Source organism: Anarhichas minor, unplaced genomic scaffold (assembly GCF_050575085.1).
Source record: "Anarhichas minor isolate MPS153535 unplaced genomic scaffold, ASM5057508v1 ptg000003l, whole genome shotgun sequence".
NCBI classification, from domain to species: Eukaryota; Metazoa; Chordata; class Actinopteri; order Perciformes; family Anarhichadidae; genus Anarhichas; species Anarhichas minor.
The window spans coordinates 2,907,984-2,929,329 of NW_027466449.1; the positions used below are offsets into that span (position 1 = coordinate 2,907,984).

Genomic DNA, 21,346 nt, shown 5'->3' on the forward strand with positions numbered 1-21,346 from the left:
TCCTCCACATTCTGCGACGTCTCATTCTACCCGTGACCGGGAACATTCCTCAAGTGCTGCAGGTCGATAATCATACAGGCTGTCATAGAAAAGGAAGTGAACAGAACCTGAGGGAGCACCATCAAGGGTGCGTGCTATACAAAGTAATGCGTTGACAGATTTAAGATATTTTCAGTCCATGGCTTCATATTTAGAATGTACGTTTTATTGCATATTCTTCCGCAGTGGTGCAAGTTCACATTACACTGTGCACAGCTCTGATGTGAGCGATAATGAGTTATGACCGGTGCCTGCTAGTTCTCCTCACAAATGTGTTGTTTCCAAGAATTTATTTTGGGCAGGGGGGGGGCAGGCAATGAGAGAGAGAAACTTTTTACTGCCCCCCCCCCTGAGAAAAGAAGTCCTGGAAAATCAACCCATACACAATCTACAGTCCTTTACATTGGTCTCTCCCATCATTTCCCTATTTAAACAAATTGAAACATTAAACATCAAATTCTACATTGCTGCAGTGTTTTGTCATAAGCCCGTTTTATCAGAAGAATATGAAATTCTGTAGTCTTCTGAAAAGACAGTCCGACCTGCAGTCGTTAGATGGACTGTGACCTGACTCTGTGTACTCTCAGAGCAGCGTGTCCTGTAGGAAAGAGGAAAGGGCCGCTCAGACATTAACGGGGTAAGTAACCGCTCGTGAATTAGGCTGATGTTGAAAGCTGTCTTGCGTCCATGCGGCGTAGCTTGTCTCTGTGTCCTGTCTTTTTTGAAGTGTCCAGTATTTGAAGAATATCACCACTATTTGTAAGAGTCACTTCTGCTTCTTTCACTGCAACTACTGGTGGCCTGTGTAACTTACTGCATATAGTATTAAGACCATCAGGGTCATGGGGGGGATTTCCACAGATGCTAAAGAAGCACTTTATCATGATGCTCTCAGATACTTAAATAAAAAAAGCCTCTGCTCAATAGCATATGTGTGGACTGCCATTACTGCTGCTACCAAAGCATGAAATGGTAGCTGCTCCACTGCTGTAGTGTGGGTTGAAGCCTACCTGCCTGCGTGCACTCTGTGCACGTCACCGGAGTCTAACTCAAACTGCTAGCCTGACATCTGTACTAACAGCAGCCATGTTTGCTGTTTATGTTCATAATGATCAGTTTGTGTGAGTGGCTTTGCACAGAGGCCTGATAAGAGTTGGCAACACTGGACTGGGTTTTTTGATTGGATCATTTTTTAATCTAGCGTTCTCTTTCTAGTTTCTCAAGATTACCAACCCGCGCTTTAATAAATGCATGGCGCTATAGACACAAACAAACACAAGTTGTTCTGTTAATTCATCAGTTGATCATAGACACTAGAAATACTGATGGAGTTTTCTTCCCCTGGTGTAAAAGTCCTTTAAGCTGCTTCACTGCCCTCTTTATAATGAAGTTCTTGTGATATTTTTAACATAAAAAAGACTCTGTTCTGTACAAAGGTTGCAAGCGCTTCAGATTCCTCTGAGAATCAACACCCCAATTAACATGTCAATGCTGCTTTCAGCTGCTTTCAGCTCACTGTGATGGTTATCTTACCCGCCAAAACAAAACTGTCGTATCGAAGACCATCAGCAGCCACTTTCAAAGCCTGTGCTTGTGACATGTTGCTTCATATACTGTGGTTGCACTCGATTTTTCAATGCAACGTTTTTCATCCGATCATGCCAGGATGTATTCACTCCCCTATACACTCCAAGAGTGGATCTGACCCGCCAGACCACATGCTGAGGGCTATAGACTGTAGTCAAAATTTATATAGGGCCAATTTGTACCGATGTATTTTATCCACTGTTTTACACCCGCTCCTTTGACCATGAAATTAGGGCTGCGGGAAATTTCAGACTAATTTCTCAACGTTAGGAAAAGTGAGGAAAGACAGTAGGATAGAAGTAACATGTTATTTGGGACATCCGTTGCCAGAATATAGTGTCACCGTACCCGCACGCTTTATCACTGTATGTATAGTTTTACCACATGTTCCAGAAAGCGTTATTTTTGCCTATAACAAGGGGATTTGTTTGAAGAGAAGTCTTTATTATTTATTTGTCAATAAGAGCAGTTTGTTGCGTCAAATGATGCAGAACATGCTGAAGTCTGTGTTTTTACTACGACAATGCTGCTCCAGGCCCAATGTTGTTTCTCTTCTTGTTGGTTCTCTTTGCAATGCTTGGAAATGTAAAACTGCAGTTGACACATCTCTTCTATTTGTTACTAAGATTATAGCAGATAGTCACAGTATCACGGAATCGAATCGTGAGGAGCCGAGAGATTCCTTACATGAAATATATCCGATCAGGCAGGTTGCATTGAAGTGTCAAATACATGTGCCGACTCTGCTGAGTGCCGATCCGACCCATCTGATCACAATGGGCGCATTGAAAAGCCGAGTGTAACCACGGCCGTGTGTGTGTGTGTGTGTATATATGTGTATGTATGTATGTATATATGTGTATATGTATGTATATTAGTGTAAAGAATATTGGGCCAAGTCGGGCTTAAAGGGGTTAAGTGGAATCAGCATACTCGTTGATCCTGGGAAAGGGTTAACACCAGCGCAGCTACAAGCAGGACGGGCCTACTTCCTTTTAAGGACTTAAGTCTTCTGGAGAGTGCTACAGAAGGGGAGAGGGAGAGGAAACAGAGGGGAGACACTGGGAAAGGGGGAGAGTCCGATATGAGGCGAGGGGAGAGATAGATAGAACAACAGATAGTTTTTGTGGGAGGGAAAAGGACCGAGTTAGATAATGGGAAAGGTAAAGAGAGCGAGAAGGGAATCGCATGGTGGGAAATGGTTCCGAGCGTGAGAATAACTGTTGACGCTTGATGACATAGGAAGAGGAGGGTATAGGCTGCGAGAAATGACGAGAGTAACTGCTTTCCTGGCAGGGATGAAGAGAAAAGAATGAGACGGGCTCAACCAGAAGACAGAAAGATGCACAATGGCTACACTAAACAAGAGCGCACACATGAGAGAGAGGAAAGGGACAAATGAAGAGGGAAAGGAAGCTGCTGCAAGAGCAACACAAAGAGAAAGATATATGTGTAGTAAAAGCATTGTTTGACAGGAAAGTGCAGCATGATGGAAAAGCCAAGAAAAGAGGTGAATTGACGTTCCATCAGAGAGACGAGCTGTTATTTGAGTAATCTAATGGACCCCAGTTAGACTTGGGAGTACAGAGTGTTGTTGATATCTTGTAACCTCATATCTCTTGTTTGTTTGCAACTTCTGTGTAATAAATTCAACATTCAAACAAGTTCTCACAACCATAAATCACAGAGCCGAGAAAACTGTAGATTGGCCCCGGGAGCTCGTATGTCTGTTATCCTCGTGTTTATGCTCCATATATCATGCTTTGCTTCTGCTTACAGGCTCAGTCACATGTGTGTGTGTGTGTGTGTGTGTGTGTCACAGGGAGGGAGGGAGGGAGAGATCTCCACTTCTATTCATTTAAGTGATAGTACAGGAGAGGGAGCGTAAGGTATAAACCAATTACATTTAAATGTGTACTGGACGCTACCAGTTCATCCTGTTGGCTGTCTATAGAACGGAAATGGAGATGTGCAGTTTCTTCTCTCTGGGGCACAAGTTTGCAGTTGTAAAATATCTGCTATCTCCTGAAACATCTGTCAAATATTAGAGCCCGGATTATTGATTCATGGAGGTCTTGTTCTTATGCAGCCCTCCAGCTAACAAAACAACCGTCTGTATTTTGTTAATGTGGGAACAGCTGATGCCAAGCCGACCACTTCACAACATTTGATATGAAGTTGTCAACCAACCAGTCCTTCGAGGAGCTCATCTGTACTTAGTGCTTTGCTCAAAGGGAGCTGCCGTGATATTTGTTTTTACTATTTGAGCCGGTAGGAAAAATGTCACAAGCTCTCTGTGACCAATACTCGACCGCCACCCACAGTACCATGTAGTGTTTCTCAACAACCTACTTCAATGATGTGTCCTCTCGTTTCCCAGCTGACTCTCATATGAGGAAAAACAGCCACGGGGCATGAAACCAGCCAGCACTGATGACTTTCATCAACTCCCTGTGATTATGACAAATGACAATTCCAGCGCAGAACATGATCCTGATTGGTGTTGTCCATAATACAGTTTTAACATTCAGTATCTGGAGGGTGTGCTCAAGCCCTTTTTGGTAAGGCTCCAATTTGCTGGAGGCAATAATTGACATGCTGTTTAACACCAATAATTTGACTCTAACGTGACGCACAGCAGCCGGCAGACGTGATACGTCAGCAGACCCGATACCTGCACTGCACATTATACCAGGAATGACACGGAGGCTTTCACCAGGTTCATAATCCACCGTCTGTTGAGCCACAAGCAAAGCAATCTCTAACGGCAACTTTTAGTGGTGCTCTTGAGATGGTTTCTGCTCAAATGATTCACCTGTGCTGTGCTGCCACATACATTGACATACATTGTCATTATTCAATAAAATATATCACTACATGTTATGTAATACAAATTTTGTCGATGTTGCCCACGGCCAAATTCAGTTAGAGAAATACATGTGAAATCTGTCTCGGGGCAAACGTTTCCTTTTTAAAGAAAGCAATACTAGATAATGGTGTGTGTGTCTACAAATACTGCATGTTAGAGACCTGCGTGCGTAATTGTGTGCAAATTGATATAGCTAATGTAGTGCGGGCATTATGTGATTAGATTTCCACATGAGCCCGGTATTGTGGTGAGAGCTGTGGAGCTGGGGTTGCTGCCGCTGAGGTCAGCACTTCAGCATGCATCGACATATAGAGCCGGACTACGTACATCCTCTCTGCGGAGGAGGACACGCAGGGTAGGATTTATGTTTGTTCCTTTCTGCTCGGGGGAGAGATGAAACGGGGCAGAAGGAAAAAGATAGAAAGAGATTTTTTGGAAAGATGAAGGATGTATTGATAACGGATCATGTTGATAAACGGTGGCTCCCAGTAGGGAGAAGGTAAGGTATTGATATAGCATCAAACAACTATTTGCAATGTAAAGATCAGGCGGAAAGCTCTGGGTTTGAAAAGTGAAGCCAATGCAGAAACATTATGGTCCCATTTAGAGTAACATAGACGAGAAAGCAGGGTATGTGTTAGGGTGGGGCTACCTTGTGATTGACAGGTTGCTGCCACGGCGTTGTCCACGTTTTCGTCTTACGTCAACTTTTTTTACAGTGCAATTTCAGTTTATGAAGGTTAAAGAGTAACTGCACACTTGGACAATACATTATATGAAGGTAATGGGATGAAAGGCATCAATGCTGCTGTTGATATTGACATTTCCTTCCAAATTTATAAAACAAATCAGCATTTCATGGTTGAAAAGTGCTCAAAGCGCCATCTACTGTTTTAAATGAGCCCTAATTTTTCAAAGACAAATCTGAGATAGAGTCGACTGTTTGGTACTAATCTACGTCATTAAAAGCAATAATGTTTATGCCCTCTAATTGGATACCCCGACTCGTTTTTAGTTTTCCGTAACTGCTGTGTTGCATTACAATCACAGCGGAGCACAAGCCTGTTCTCTCCTTTACTGGAAATGAAGCCATCAGCACATTACAAAATCCGTGTTAATGACTATCTGATTATCTGGCGGTAGAAATTAAGAGATTTGTGGTCTGATCAACAGTAAATTCATCAAATTCAGTGCCCCATTCCACATCCCTGTTATCCAAGCGCCTGTAGCCGTCGAGGCTTTCGCTAGAAGGAAGTGGACCTTGTTTAATCTCGGTCCCTGCCCATCTCTCCCCTGATTCTGGAGGGACTTCTATGTGGGTGTGCAGTAGGAGACTGGAGCTGATGATGTTCTTTTATTGAGTCTGCTCTCAAACTCTCCAATTGTCTTCCACCTCGTGCGTGCGTGCGCCGTCTGAAGCTGCTAGCTCTGTAGGAGAGGCACCACGTGAGGGAAGCTCCATACAGTGTATGACCCTGCCGTTATCAATCAGGCCTTGAGAGGAGGTGCAGAGAGGAGAAGTGATGGAGCGACAGATTGGCGTGAAGAGGAGAAACAGATGGCGAGGGCTGCTGTTGGGGAAAGACGGAGAGAAGGGGTATAGATGGAGGACCTTGCATGCATCTCAGCAGCAGTCCAAAAACTCCCAAAGTATACATTTAGTTTAATAATATTAAAGGAAGACATTCAAAGCTTTACATTTGTAGAACTGTAACCAGCTACTTTTTTTTTTTTTTTTTAATGATTTTTAAAAAAATGTATTGAGTGGATTGTTATTCTTATTCAACACTTTGCTGTGAATTATAGTTATGCTACCCGGACAAACTGAAAAGGTATAAAATTAAGAGTAGTTGTAATCGTTTTGCACAAACCTTTTAAATGTCTCAGTGGATTTAAGTTGTCACGGTGCTCCGGACTGTCTGAGAATCAAAGATGAGAGAACAATAACGGAGAACTTTGTCTGACGCTCAAAACGGACACAAATTGGCCATTTGGGTGACAGAAATGTCACTGTGCCTCCACTCCTCACAGTCTTGTGTTTTATTACATCTGCAGTCTAAAATGAATTGTTCTCAAGAGCATCCATGGGTATTGAAAGAATAAGAATTAAGAAGTCAAACAGCTTAATCTTTTGCATTTAACGCAACAAATGAATAGTCGGGAACCGTCCAAGTAGACGCGACTGTTTTCAGTTCTGAAAAACCAGCGACGGCACACCCATCCCCAAACCTGATCCAACCCCGTCCCTGTTTTACTCTCTGTCAAACAGACGAGAGGCTCCCAATGGTGGTTGACTCTCTTCCAAAGTGGCCTTTTTAAAAGCAAAACATTATCCTGCGTTTCACTGTTTCTATTCAAGGAAGCAGAGAGTGGTGAGAGGGAAACCAGGAGGTGTGAGCAGCAACAGGTGGACGGACAGATAACAGACCTGTCCACAACGTAGTTTATATAGTTTGCCTTTAACTCGCCCACTTGAAAGCCAGCCGTCGCTTCCACACTTTTGAGTTCGGGTTCATTTAATCCTCACTAAACGTGTCGGTCATGTGTTCCCCTCCGTCTCATCCATCTTACCAGTCTCACCACTCTGTGGCCATTTTGTTAAAGCAAAAGTGGAAAGATTTAAGATACATCAGTCAGCTTACTGGCTGGTATATTGACAGACACTCACACACTGAGTATGGCTGTAAGAGAAATCAATGGAAAACACCAGGCAAGGACGGAGGAATTGTTCCTTTTTTCCCCCCTAATTCACTTAGGAGGGGGGGTGGGGGGGGGGGCTTGATCTCTCCCTCTCTCTCTCAATGATTTATTTTCTCTCTTTGTTTGTTTGCTTCTCTTCATTATTTTTCTGAATCACCAGTAATAGGAGCACATGCTATAGTCCTGTTATTACCTCGTTTATCTGCTTCCTCAACACATAACACATCTCTTTATTTCCTTCTGTCCCCTCTCACCCCTTCTGGTCTGTCTCTGTTTGTCTCTCTGTCCTCCCTTCTCTCTGTCCTCCCCTCTCTCCCTTTCTCTCCATCTGTTAATGCTGTTATGGCAGTGAGTGGGTGTACAGATAGGAGAACGTGGGGGGGGATGCTCAGCCACTTGTTAGCTGGGTAGAGAAGGGGCTGGATGGCGGCCGAGAGGGGGGGGGGGGAGGAGGAGGAGGAGGGGGGAGGGAGGGAGGGAGGGAGGGGGGGGGTAGCGTTGTTATGGCGATGAGATCTTCTTTGTGTTAGGTTTCCAAGGCAACTTCAGCCGTACACTTGATACAGCCACCATCACTACCACCCCCAACTCCCCCAGCCACATGACTGAAGGGAGAGCGCTTCACACGTTGCACACTCAGACTTACAGCCCCCACATCGACACACACACACACACACACACACACACACACACACACACACACACACACTTTTATTATATCCACTTGCTCTTGACAGACAAAACTGCGTTTTGTGTGTCTGATAGACGATCCATGATTCATTTCAAATGGGCTTCAACACTGGGACTGAACACGCGCTGATCATGCATTTGGTTTAAAACGGCCTCCAAAAAAACAACTCTAAGTCAAATCAGTGCTCCCTGCTGTGTTTGGGTCTATGTGTAAATCCTCAGGTGTGTGTGTGTGAGTTTATGCATTTCTATTGGTCTCTGCCTCTTTGCTGCGGTACATGCAGAGATCTGACCCTGTTCATGAGTTTGACGCGGATCATAGCAAATCATTTTAAGCAGTTTGGAATGTGTCCTCCTGGGAGGTGGTTATGCTGCAAATAATAGAGTTTTAGAGGGCACAGGGGACTGTGTTGAAGGAAACAAAAAAAGTGGAATTAGGAGAGTTGAAATTAAATGATCACTCACAGAAATCATGACAACACCTGTGGAAACCTCTTTAAAGTACACAGGTGTTGTTGCATGTTTCATTCCACTCTTCTCACATTGTGTACACTCTAGTTGCTGCTCGACATTTTCTAAAGCTGTATAAGGGATGAATGTATTTTTATATAATGTCCTGTATGTGTAACAAATCCATTTTCTGCTTTAGAGATAATTAATTAGTCACACTAAACAGCATGCTGCTTTTCCTCAATCCCATATTCTCTTTGAGTGATGACAGCCAATGAGGGGAGAGAGGGACAGGAAGCCCCGCCCAGCCACAAACCGGGACCTTGTAGTTCATGGCCGGTGCCACAGGCCCTGATGTTCTTCCCCCAGTCCTCTTCGTACTGTGATCCGTTTCATTGCCAACTACACTGTTTGCATTGTAGTGCATCCACCAACATACCTATGGCTTTACCACAAGCAGAAACTGCAAGATGTTAGAGTGGATACATCGGTGTCATGGGAAGAGGTGGATGAAATATTCACAGGAACAGAATCACTGTCCATGTGAAAGAATGTATACTGTGAATGTTGAGCAGTGAAAGATGAAGAGATGTTAAAGTTAGAACGGGAGTCATAAGCACCAGGGAATAGATAGCTGATGACTAATGAGTGGAAGGTTGAGTGATGTTAAAGGATATTACTGTATAGTTTTTAGTCATATCAGCCCGGCTCTTCTGTATTTTAGTATTCTTTCTGTCCATACAATGAGGTGAAAGGTCAGGGTCAGGTCCACAGCTGTGATTTGGTAGCTGAGGCTCTAGCTGCATCTCATTGGCCTTGAAAACATGTAAATATATAGTTATTTACCAGACACAATAGTCTGGTGTTTAATATTTTGGCACCACACAGCTTGGCTGGGCTGGCATGAGGGTAGAGTAAGATAATGGACAAAATGATTGTCACCATTATTTAGATCATGATTACTTATCACAATTAATTCATTATACGGACAAAATATTTTTATTTCACATTCCGATTAGAATTTTACATTTCACTGTGCTACATTGCTGCTGATGTAGAAATCTTTGCTTTAGAGTAAGACTGGTCCTTTCTTATTTACAGAAGCAAAATAAACTTGTAGCTAAACCATTTACCCAAAATTAAATCACCAGAGAACTGCTATCAATTTCACGTCGTGCTACATTCCTGCAAATTAACAAAAGTGAAACCAGAACATCTTGATGGCCCTCTGGTGGCTGCCTATTAGTTTAGGAAGCGCTTGATTTGACGATGATGATGACCTTTTGTTTACTGTTGTTTGGCGGTTTGACTTTCATCTTGGTCATAAACTGATTAAGACGTTGAAATTAAAAATATCAGTCCCTCGTGTTGTATTGGTCCTCTTTAACATTCCCTAAACAAGCAACTTCAAAGGGCCAATCTGTGTCTTGAGGTTAAGGAGATAAAGAAAGAAACCAGACTCGGAGAGAAAGAGAAGATGGAGGCAGGGAGAGGAGTCTTGAAACTTTGGGAGCAATACGGGGGAGGAAGGTCTGTTCCTTCGAGACAGCTGAGGGGGCGAGCTATACAATAAATGACAGAGGTGGGGGACAGAGAGGGGAGAGAATAGAGCTCATTGGAGTCTGTTACTATTGCTTAAGGGTGGACAGACTGTGATCTTCTATATGCACATGAAGAATCACGCTGATGGAGAACGATATCTAAACGTGTGTTTGTGTTGTAGCGGCTTGTGATGTGAAGTTGCTGTTGGACAAAGAACAGTTGCCTTGTGGTTGTAATGGGCAGAGGCATTTCTGGTTGCACTGCCGCGGTGTGGGCTACACTCTGTAGTGCTTGGATGAGGTTAAAGTAGAAGCAAGAGATAAAGGGAGAAGAAGACTCAAAGATATGACTCGGTTTTCTCTCATTTCCCACTCCAGTTTGGCTGTGGCTAGTAGATGTCTGCCAGTCTTGTTGGCAGGCAACCAGACACGGTTTGGAGGTTGCTTTCGATCCTTAAAAAGCAATTGAGTTGTTAGAATATGAGGGCGATAGGTTCTGCCCTGAGACTTGGCTTACAGATGCATATTTGCATGATGCTGATGAATGGGCTGTTAGAGAGGGAGCAGAGCCTTTGTGATTAGAGACAGTAAAGCATGTAAACGGTGAACTTTTTGTATTACTGGCCAACAACTGACAAGCTAAAGTATGTTGTATACCTGCCATCCAAATAATCTGCCAAGTTGAGCTGCTGTTTGGTGTGTTTCGGGTGGGCAGTTACCATGTTGTAGATGTCATCAAGGCTAATATGTGGTCGAGCAGAATGAGAGAAGAGGTAAACAAGTTTGAATGTGCGTTGAGTATGTGATCGTTGACGCGTGCTTAAAAATAGAGTTGAGATGCAGTGGGTAATTCTGTACAAGCAGGTTTTTTTTTTTTTTTTTTTTGAAAGTAAGTCCTCTAAAAGAACAGTCAAATAAATTCCCTTGCAGACCACGCAAATGTCATTGCAGCTGTGGTTGAGATCATCCTGTTGCTTGATCTGTGTTGAGTGATGCAAAGCGTGATCTCCACGGAGAGCAGAGTATTGTGACCAGAGGAAAGTGGTGTGTATGTGAGAGTTCCCCCCCCCCCTCCCGTCTTCACATTCTACATCGCGTGTGTGTGTGTGTGTGGGGGGGGGGGGGGATTGGGGGGGGCCATATGAGCTATGACCATGCTGGCTAGTAACAGCCCAGCGTTAGAAAGCAGGTGTTTAGGACCCTGACCTCACTCTCTTTGCGCGTACATTAACACACATTCACAAGATCTGGATACTTTCATAGACTCACCCAAGAGCTGCCCAAGGCCGGAATGCAGACACACACACACCGCGTTGACTGTGCAACCACACATACTGTACAAACACACTCCCATGTGTGCAGTTTCTCCCTCGTGCACACAGTTCTCTCTCTCTCTCTCGTTGTGCCAATTTATTATCCCTGATGCATATTCATATCCAGCGGAGTCCTTCCAGGCTGCCTCTACTCTGATGAATAACGCCGAGTGTCGAGTGCACGGCACTGAAATCGTGACCAGAAATTTAACTTGATTACAGCTCCTGTTTTCACATTTTCCAGGAAGCATCCTCTGCCTTGCACTGGATGTTTCTCCTGTGTTTTGGTTCGATGTTGGTACAAACATTGGTCAAAGAAAGTTTAGATATCATTGCCTGGAGAAATGATACATGGATGTTTCATTACAGAATGAGAGCTCCAACGTCGGTACGTGAAAGGATTGCTGACATAGGCATTAAAGCTATTGTATTCTATTCATTTGAATTAAACATAATTAAAGATTAAACATATGTATAATGTGAGCTTTTACATACTTACCCACCTCAGTATTTTACTAGTAAACTACCCTCGTTAATCAGCCAAGATGGGCAAGAGGTATGAGCCTGGATAAGAAGCATGTGACACACTAACCTAAAGAATAGAAATGCTTACACCAACAAACTTCCACATACATGTTATTGTTAGTTAATATCCTGATTCCTGTATGGAATGGATTCTCCATATTTCCATAGACTCTCATAACAGGATGATACATTTAAGCTATATGCTATTCTTCCCCGGCTCATGTCACATCTGGATGTCACATCAGTGTATGACCTCCTCTGGCTTACTGTAAGAGCCACGTGGCGTTCTCGTGGGTCAACTTAAAGAGATTATCTCAAATAATATCTGAGTGCTCATGTTTGTGTTTTGAAGCGTCTGTGCATTGCAGCCGCTTGAGGCCGGCTACACTGGCACGGACAAAACACAACCAAACCGTGAATCTGTGGTTCAGACGGACTGACTGATTATATTTAATGGGAGCTGTTTAGGACATGGTGTAGTGGAGCCACAGTGTAACAGGTTTGATATTAACATAACCGCCATTACCCTTTCAACCTTTCTTTCTCCTAACACATTATTTCTTATCCACACCGCTATGAGGACTCGTATTATGTTATTTGTAAATCTGCTCATATCTGTCGTCGTGTGATCAATGCTGCCGAGTTTGATCATGTTTTTGTTTTATTAGTCTTTCACTTTGCGGTCATGAAAACATGCCGCTGCCATGTGTTAGAGGTAACGTGTGTCACGCTGGAGGCTGTAGCCACGGCTCACAGCAGCATCCATGTGTGTGAAGAAAACATGCACTTTCTGAAAATACTCGTTCTCAGTTTCTCTCTCGGCTCATGTGTTCTCACCGAGTGATTACGCTCCGTCTCTGTTTTGTCTGCCTACATCTTTGAGTGTGTCCTACTTTTTATCTCTTCCCCTCTTGTTGCCTTTATCTGTTTGACTCTCTGTATTTTTCTCTCTGACTCACTGTCTGCCCTTTTGTTCCTTTTTTCGCTACAGTTATTGTTATGTACACCGTCTGTTCATAGATAATGGTGATCACAAAATCGTATTAAATGTCATTATGTAAAAACAATGCCGTTAATGTCACCTCTTCCTCTTCCTCTCTCTCTCCATAGCTCCACCACCCAGCAGATTCAACAGGAGAGTGTCGGGTAAGGAACGCTCCCCAGCATGTCTGTGTTTATGCATATGTTTGACGTCATGTCCCGTCAGTGTAATCCACACCAGAGACGACACTGCACACATCACTGCCACGGTGGCTCAGCGTCTGCGTTGTCGTGCACGTTGAGGCTAGTAGTAGACGCACCGGTTTGTCTGATGTTTCGATAATGAGTGTATTCACATTATCTCTTGGATTTAAAAACACAGGGTTTGGGGTTCTGTGTGACTGTGTTTCTCTCTCGGCGCCTGTGGTCTTGTGTGTACGGCGCTTTTTGTTTTCTCACGCTTCTTCGTACCCGTCTAGTGTTTACACATGAGTAATTGAATGTCGTCAGTCGTCACAGAGCGCTGCACTTTGATTAGCCTCTGGGTGTGTCTGCTGATGTTTATCTTTACTTCTGCCCTACCGTCACTGTTGACCCTGCTGTCTGTATCACAGTGTCGTAAAGGTGTGGACTCTGTGCTGTTAATACGTACAAGTTGTACTGTTTTGTAGACATAACATCCATCTGTATGTATAGCGGTCTTTGTTTTATGATGTGGTCAACAAAGTGTCTTTGTGTGGTACACGTAGACCTTCTCTGTAGCGGTAATGTTGTCAGATATAATGATCCTTAAGAAGACATCGTGTTAATACAACAACAAAGACCGAGCGTAAACGTGGTGCTCATCATGTTTCCCAGAGATGTGACCACAAAGCTCCTTATTCAGTTTGCCAGTCGTACAAAGTAGGTTTTGCAGGTGTGTTTTGTGTGTGTGGTGTTTTCTGAGGTCGACACATTTAAACTTCTCCCAAGGAAAGAAGGCTCATTAAAGCTTAAATGAAAAACAATGACGCACTTAGCTGAAACAAAGAGGTCCTCGTACATTGTAATGTAATCCAACACAACAAGTTTTGTAAATCAGATCATTGTAATGTGTGTCTGTAGTAGTACTATGCTGGACTGCCTTATGGTTTACGGCGGTTCTTTACTTTCTAACTGAACTTTTAACGAGCAGCTTTACACTGCTGCTGTTGTTTACTTGCTTCATTATTTCAGACAATACATTTTCTATTGAGAAAACAATCAGTAAATCTGCTTATTTCCATATGAGCTAGAGCTTTCATCATAGGTTTATCTCTAATATTGCATACATTCAATATTAAAGTTCAGTTATTTACCCCGGTGATCACAGATATATTCAGTACTATGCCTTTCCTTGGCTTAAGGGTAGAGAAATGCGTATCCACAGAATAACTCTAAAAGCCTTTTAGGAGTTGTAGAAAAGCAGTAAGTGAATTTGTAGATGAGAGAGGTTATGGGAGAGTAGTTGCAGGCCGTAACAACTGAACAGCTCCAGGAATTCATTCCCATTCATAGAGTGTTGTCAACATTACACTGGACGGTGGTTCAAATATCTTTTTAAATGGTTATCCGAATGTTGTGTTTAGCTGAACCTGTGATGTGGTTTCAGTGATCTGTTTCACAGTCCTCATGTAAAAGTACACGGACACGTGCTCTCTACATTCAGGAAGGGGGACGGCTTCAACGCTATTAGGAGTCTGTTTTCTCACACAAGAAACATAAAGCCACAATCACAGTTTATTTTCCTTGGCCTGACAACAGGGTGGAAATGATGACTTGATTGAATATTTGCATTCACTTTGATCACGCTGCCCTGTTACAAGTGAACTTGTAAACAAAGCACACGCAGACTCACAAGTAGTGCGTGTATTGGCAGGTGTTTTCGGTGTCCTGTCATCCTGCCAGGGATAGATGGAGGCTTTGGCAGCTCGGAGGAAACTAAACGCATCCGAGTCCTGCAACTTAAGCTCAGCATGATGGACCTGCTCTCTGCCTTATCTTACATTTTTAATGAAGAACACACAAAGCTGATTATTTATGCTAACATCGGTGTCCTCACACTCATAAAAGCCTTGTGTTTTTGGTGTCGTATCTTGTCCTCGGTTCAGATAATGTTCTCACGCTTAATTAACCGCATCGCATTCTGGTTGGCCGAGCGCAGAGGCTCAAATTTTAACAGCTTTTTATTTGCTCCGTTGTGTCTACCGGCCTGATCGAGCGGAACTAAAGGAGTTAACACGCTGCGACTCCAGAGTCCGAACTGCTCCAAACACGACTGGTGTGAATGCTGAGAGATGAGACGTTACACACACACACACACACACACACACGCATTCGCACAGACTTCCAGGTGTTTTGTGCTAAATGTCATGTGAGGGGTGTAGTGTGTCGCTACACAGTTTGGAGAAACACGGACGCATAGTGACACTTTGAAGTGACCTCGTCAGTGTCTGTCAGCCAGTGTGGTGAAACATGGCGTGTGATTTCCTCACTTCTGGGCTCCCTCTGTGTCCTGCAGTAATGATCTCCTCCCTCCTCCTTTTAGGCCGTGTGTGCGTGTGCGTGTCAGTTTAGGTATTCGGATATTGTTGCTATACGTTTTCTGGTTTTTGTAACTCCTCCGTAGAATACTCTCCAACCTGCAGTGTTTGCTCAGTCTAATTACAGTGTAATCAAACAGGACATGTTGGTGCAATGTGTGAAGTGGGTTTACATGTCCTCCCTCCAGTGTGTGCGGAGGCATTCAACCCAGACGACGACGACGAGGACACGGAGCCCAGAGTGGTTCACCCGAAAACAGACGAGCAGCGCCTCAGACTGCAAGAGTCCTGCCGAGACATCCTACTGTTCAAAACACTAGAACAGGTAAAACACACACACACACACACACACACACACACACACACACACACACACACACACACACACACACACACAGGAAGAGGTACACACACACCAACGCATTACTAGCTTACAGCTTCAGTGACTGCTTGTGTCATGTGTGACAGCATCTGCATTTATTAAGTTTCTCCATTCATTTATTCAGGTTTTCATTACAGTAATAACATTAATAGCAGATGTGTTGCATTGGATCTACTTAAAGGTTTTTTTCCTCCTGGTCAGCACATTAGTCTCCTCAGGAACTACACATAAAGCATCTGCTCTTAGGGCAGCTCAGATGATACATAATACAAAGACAGCTTAATAAAATATATAAATGCAGTTCACTAAATGAACAGTAGAGAAAAGGGAAGAAAAGAAGTACCGTATTTTCCGCACTATAAGGCGCACTTAAAAGCCTTTAATTTTCTCAAAAAACGACAGTGCGCCTTGTATTCCGGAGCGCCTTATATATGGATCAATTTGTTAATTGGTTGATCCATACTGGTTGTACACGGCGCTCTGTCAAAATGTTTCAGTACGACTGGTAAACTACAAAGCCGCACCGCGGTAAACACCGGTACTGTGCTTACTCCTAGTCCAACACCACTTGTGTGTATAAAGACCCCAAAATGGCACCTTTCAAGAGACACGCTTACGACGCTGAGTTCAAGCTCCATCTAGTGGATGCATAACGCAACCCCAGTCAAACGTTTGACTGTAGTAGCTTCTATTCTATGCGCCTTATAATCCGGTGCGCCCTATATATAAAAACAGTTCTAAAATAGGCCATTCATTGAAGGTGCGCCTTATAATCCGGTGCGCTTTATAGTGCGGAAAATACGGTACTTGAACCAATGAAAGAAGTACACGACCCAGTACAGTCTCTACTCTGCTCGTCTTATTGCCTCGAAAGTCATAGAAGCCCGTGTTACTATGTTACTATGTTACTACGCTACTACGTTCTTATTATGTGTTTGTTGGTGTAACACAACCACTGGGCTTTAACCCTACTATATTTGGACATGGATTGTCTTGCCTGCTTGGCAAAAAGCAATTCCAAAAATCACATGTCTGATCTATCCCCGTTTGTTTTGGCTTAAATGAATTTGATATTTTTAAAAACTTATTTCTGTTTCCATTGTGAGCCATGTAGCACTTGGCATCTACTATGATGAATCTATGTCATTACGATGAACTTAAACCCCTAGTGACAACCATATTTCACTGACATTGCACAAACATGCGCATGATATGAAGAAAATGTCCCCTCTTCTTTCTCTTGTGTACTTTCCCCTTCAGGGATAATTAACTTTCCTCTCGCTCAGGAGCAGCACTCGCATGAGCTAGATGCCATTTTGAGCTGCGAGTTGAACTCCAGACACACATTTCCACTAGAGCTCCTTCTTCCTTCGTGTCATTTGTGCATGACATCCTCCCTCTCTGTCCCCCATCCAGGAGCAGTTCTCGGAGGTGCTGGACGCCATGTTTGAGTTACGGGTTCAGCCCCTTGACCACGTCATCGACCAGGGCGACGACGGAGACAACTTCTACGTCATAGAGAGGTAGGAGGTCGTCAAACAGTCGGCCCGTGTCGCTGGTCTTTACAGGTTGGCTCGTGTCAAAGCTGCTTTATGATCATGGCAGCTCATCGTTTAGCCCACCGTGGCCTCTACTCATTCTTGGCACGTATCGGTTCAGCACAGTGGTTTAGTTCCACTTGTTGTGTGCTTATCGTTCAGTCTGCAGACACGCTTTCTAACAGCTTGCTCCCCGTACGAGAGATGTCCGATGACCTTTTAAGAGCAGCGGCGCCTGCCTGGTCACACACTACCCTGGGATTTTCCCTGGCCTGTAGAAAGTGTAGGTGGTAGCTAATGTCAGCAGCAGGGTGGGGTGTGAGCATGGACACACACAGAGACGGAGGGATAAACACAGACCACAAAGAAAAGCAGGACAGGGCAACGCATTGTTTAAATGTTTCCTTATCGAAACATGCTTACAGATATCCCTTCACAGACCTTAACTGTCCTGTTCTGAAGCCTTGAAGACGAGAAGTAACTGGAAATCATTCGCTCACATTCATTGTGCATAATTTATCAATGTTAACAGCTGTCAAACCCACTTCGTCTCTTTTAATTATGAGCTAGCAGCGCAGGATTTCAAACGGTGTCTTAACTGTGCTCAGGTAGGCGGCATCACAAGTGGTCATCGTCCCCTTTGTCACGGTAATCCAGTCAAACTAAGTTAATGCGAATACACCAGCGACGAGGGTTTCAGCCCCTCTACGCAGCTATCTGACTAAATGACTAGTTAATCCTGCCGAGCTACAACGCTGCAAATTACCTTCCCCAGGTTTAACCCTGAAAGAGAGAGAGAAAGAGAGAGAGAGAGAGGGGGGGGGGGAGAGAGAGAGCACTATCTATCAGAGGCATACACAACCGTGATGACAAACACTTTTTGACGCTGTACATGCAGATAAACAGCAGCGTTCACAGATGGGCTGAATTGCTCTCCGCTATACATATCGTCAGTTTTCAAATGTGTGAAAAGCATCTACTGTAATAGAAATATGCACACAACAAAAACACAAACGATTAGCTCGCTCCGTCTGCCAAACACAGGGTCCTGCCCAGAGGCCACGGATGAGCTGTAATTAGACGTCTGTTTAAACCAGTCAGTAGGTCAATAAACAAAACACTGATCACCTCTTTTGCCTCAATTGCAGAAATCAAAAGTCATTCGAGTTCATTTTTCTTCCATGTTGCCTTTTGTATTTCTGTCTCTTTTTTATTCCCTGTTTCCTTCATTTGTCTCCTTCCCTACCTCTCTCTGCCTCTCTTCTCTCTCTGTCTCCAGGGGGGTGTATGACATCATGGTAACGGGAACAACGGTGGGTCAGTATGACAATAAGGGCAGCTTCGGGGAGCTGGCACTCATGTACAACACGCCACGCGCCGCCACCATCGTCGCCACCGAGGAGGGGGCGCTATGGGGACTGGTAAGAACGGAGACAAACATGCATAGACACAGAATTTATAGATTTTAATGCGACACAAATTACCCGGAGTTTCTTTAATTGTTTGTAAATCATAAATGATCCAATTAGCAGACTAGAAGTACTCGGTCACATCTTTTTATTTTTCTCTTATCAGTATATTTACAAAGCAGGTGTCACCTTTTGTGAATCTTAAAAAAAAGCTCCGTCTTTGAATTGTTTGTCCCTCGAGTTGTCTTCTCAGGATTGCATTGTGAGCGGGTTCGGTACAGTCACCAGCTACAGCTCATTGAGCCGTGACGCTCAGACATGTTAAGAATGGAGCCCTGCTATCTGTGAATGGAGCCAGGCTCTGCTCCGACGGTTCGTGCTGCTGCAGCGCCTCCTTGTGGCCGAGCGCAGGAAGGACCAGCAGCAGTCACAGCGGTCGGAGAGCCTCCGTCCGTCTGCCTCCGGGAGGTGTTTGTTTACTCGCGTTTGTTTTTTCCCTTAGGACCGTGCCACGTTTCGTAGACTCATCGTGAAGAACAATGCAAAGAAGAGGAGGGTGTACGAGACCTTCATCGAGTCCGTGCCCTTACTCAAGTCACTGGAGGTGAGTTCTCCTTCACAGGCTCTTTTTCAGAGTCCCACTACACAGTGGATGCAACAGCATCACCTGTGAAGCTAGACGTCTAGCTAACAGCTAAATATCAGCCAGTTAATGAAGGCAGAAGCTCTGTTCTACACTGAATAACATTCTGTATATTTAGTTCAGATGACGGCTAAACGTGTACTTTCTTAGACATACATGCCACTTGTACAACACTGCTTGATGAACAGTCACAGACCCTTTGTTGAACCATCAAGCCCAAACTGTACACGACCCAAGTGGAGTGAATGGTCCAGACAAGCAAGAGCACAGTATGAGAGGAGGAAGTCTGACGAAGAGGAGTTTACATGGCTGTAATCTGCCTGCATAGTCAATGAAACAATTCTCTCTGCTCCCTACGTTAACTATTTTATTTTTCTCCCCTAACCCTTCCTCCCCCCCCCCCCCCCAGGCTAACGAGAGGATGAAGATTGTGGATGTCTTAGGATCGAAGCAGTTCCCTGACGGTGAGCGCATCATCACACAGGTACGACATGGGAAGAAAGCTGATGTGGTTTCATACAGCAATGAAATATTAAGGATTTCAACATATGGTACATAACTACCTTTTAAATGTGTTTATGCTCTTCTTTCTTTCTCCTCAGGGAGACAAGGCTGAATGCTTCTATATAGTAGAATCTGGGGAGGTCAAGATCATGATGAAGAGTAAAGTAAGATGCTCCTCACCGCCGTCTCTCGGTTTCACCGCTCTCCATGCAGTTTAATTAACTTTTTTGCCGCTAGGGTGAATTAATTTCCCCGTGTGTCCCTCAGAGACCTGATAGTGGAATACATGTTCCTCTACCATACATATATCCAGCTGTAAAAAAAAAAGAATAAAAAAAAAAAAAGAAAAGATTCAGCCACTCTTAGGCTGATAAATATTCTAAAAATGTTTTTATAGGTACAGGAATATGCACCGATATATCAAATCTGGTTATTTTTCTCCCACCAAGAAGTTTCCTTGCAGAGCATTCCGACACCCCGCTCTCCCCAGCTGGAATGAGAATGGGAATGAGTGCTTCCCTCCGGGTGGGGGCGGAGAGCGGAGCGGTGCTCAGTGGTTCCTAACCTTTAATCCTCTCCTCTCCTCTCTTCCCTGCAGACAAAGGCAGACCATGCAGACAATGCGGAGGTGGAGCTAACGCGCTGTAGCAGGGGTCACTACTTCGGGGAGCTGGCCTTGGTCACCAACAAGCCCCGGGCCGCCTCGGCCTACGCAGTGGGCAATGTCAAGTGTGTGGGTAAGACCAAATACACCCGCTTAACACGTCTGTCCGCATCCTGGCTAATGCTGCTCAGATGTGTGTTTAAAGTAGCTCCGTTTCCATCGACATGAAGGAATGTGACACCTGCATCTAAAAGAACATTTCATGTGATCATAATCAAATGACACTTTCATCTAATAAGCGTTATTTAAACCACTCAACCTCACAACAAAGTGTGGTTTTCATTTCCTACTAATTGCTCTGTTACAAGTGGTTTGTCATGAGATATGAAGTGGCATTTTAGTTCTGATTAATTCACGGTTGTTGTCTGTCGTCACCTTGTACTCTGTGTTGATTAAAGGCTGTTCAGTAATAGTTCACAGTGGAGGCACTACTTCAGGCTCTACAGCTCTTCACTTCTCAAAATGAACACAGGATTCTTTAACAGCTGTTGAGCTGTGTTTCTCTGTCGGCTCTATTCCCTCTGTTGTGAAATGTGTTTAATGCTGATTACGCCGCTTTATTTCTTATTTTTTTCATAGTAGATGTAGTTCTCAGTCATCTCCCTTTTTACTCCCCTATTTTCTCCCCACGCTCTTCCTGTCGGTACGCTCACCTACGTGTCTGTGTTGTTGTCCAGCGCACCTTCTATGTACCGTACTAACAGCCTGCCTCGAACAGCTGCGAAGCAGAGAAAAATCACTCAACTGTACTGCAGCAACGTCTACTGTCTGTCGTACTTTTTCATTCTCCCCGTTGTGGTGTTGTAGAAGATGAGCAGGATGACGTCAAGGGTTATCTGAGGTCCTGTAAGGACATTTAAGAGCAGGGATGTCTTTCTACCTGTTTTTTTGTGTGTGCTGTCCAGCGGATGCTGTGTAAGGACTGGGCTGTGTTTTAGTACCTGAGATGT

General features: G+C 44.1%; 1 protein-coding gene and 1 long non-coding RNA gene across 4 annotated transcripts in view; one reads left to right on the forward strand and one right to left on the reverse strand.

The window, feature by feature from the left end:
• Positions 1-21,346, forward strand: part of prkar2aa (protein kinase, cAMP-dependent, regulatory, type II, alpha A) — a 36,323-nt gene that overhangs the window by 13,599 nt on the left and 1,378 nt on the right. For all 3 annotated transcript variants that reach the window (XM_076093553.1, XM_076093562.1, XM_076093571.1), the window contains exons 3-10: positions 12,825-12,860; positions 15,445-15,581; positions 17,055-17,161; positions 18,456-18,597; positions 19,088-19,189; positions 19,638-19,712; positions 19,831-19,896; positions 20,331-20,469. In XM_076093553.1, coding sequence (XP_075949668.1) covers positions 12,825-12,860; positions 15,445-15,581; positions 17,055-17,161; positions 18,456-18,597; positions 19,088-19,189; positions 19,638-19,712; positions 19,831-19,896; positions 20,331-20,469 — 804 coding nt within the window. The remainder of the gene's footprint in view (positions 1-12,824; positions 12,861-15,444; positions 15,582-17,054; positions 17,162-18,455; positions 18,598-19,087; positions 19,190-19,637; positions 19,713-19,830; positions 19,897-20,330; positions 20,470-21,346) is intronic.
• LOC142951801 (uncharacterized) lies at positions 190-19,352 on the reverse strand. The gene is made up of 2 exons (XR_012954612.1): positions 6,367-19,352; positions 190-6,066 (listed from the first exon to the last, which is right to left on the reverse strand). It is a non-coding gene; the product is annotated as an uncharacterized LOC142951801 (long non-coding RNA).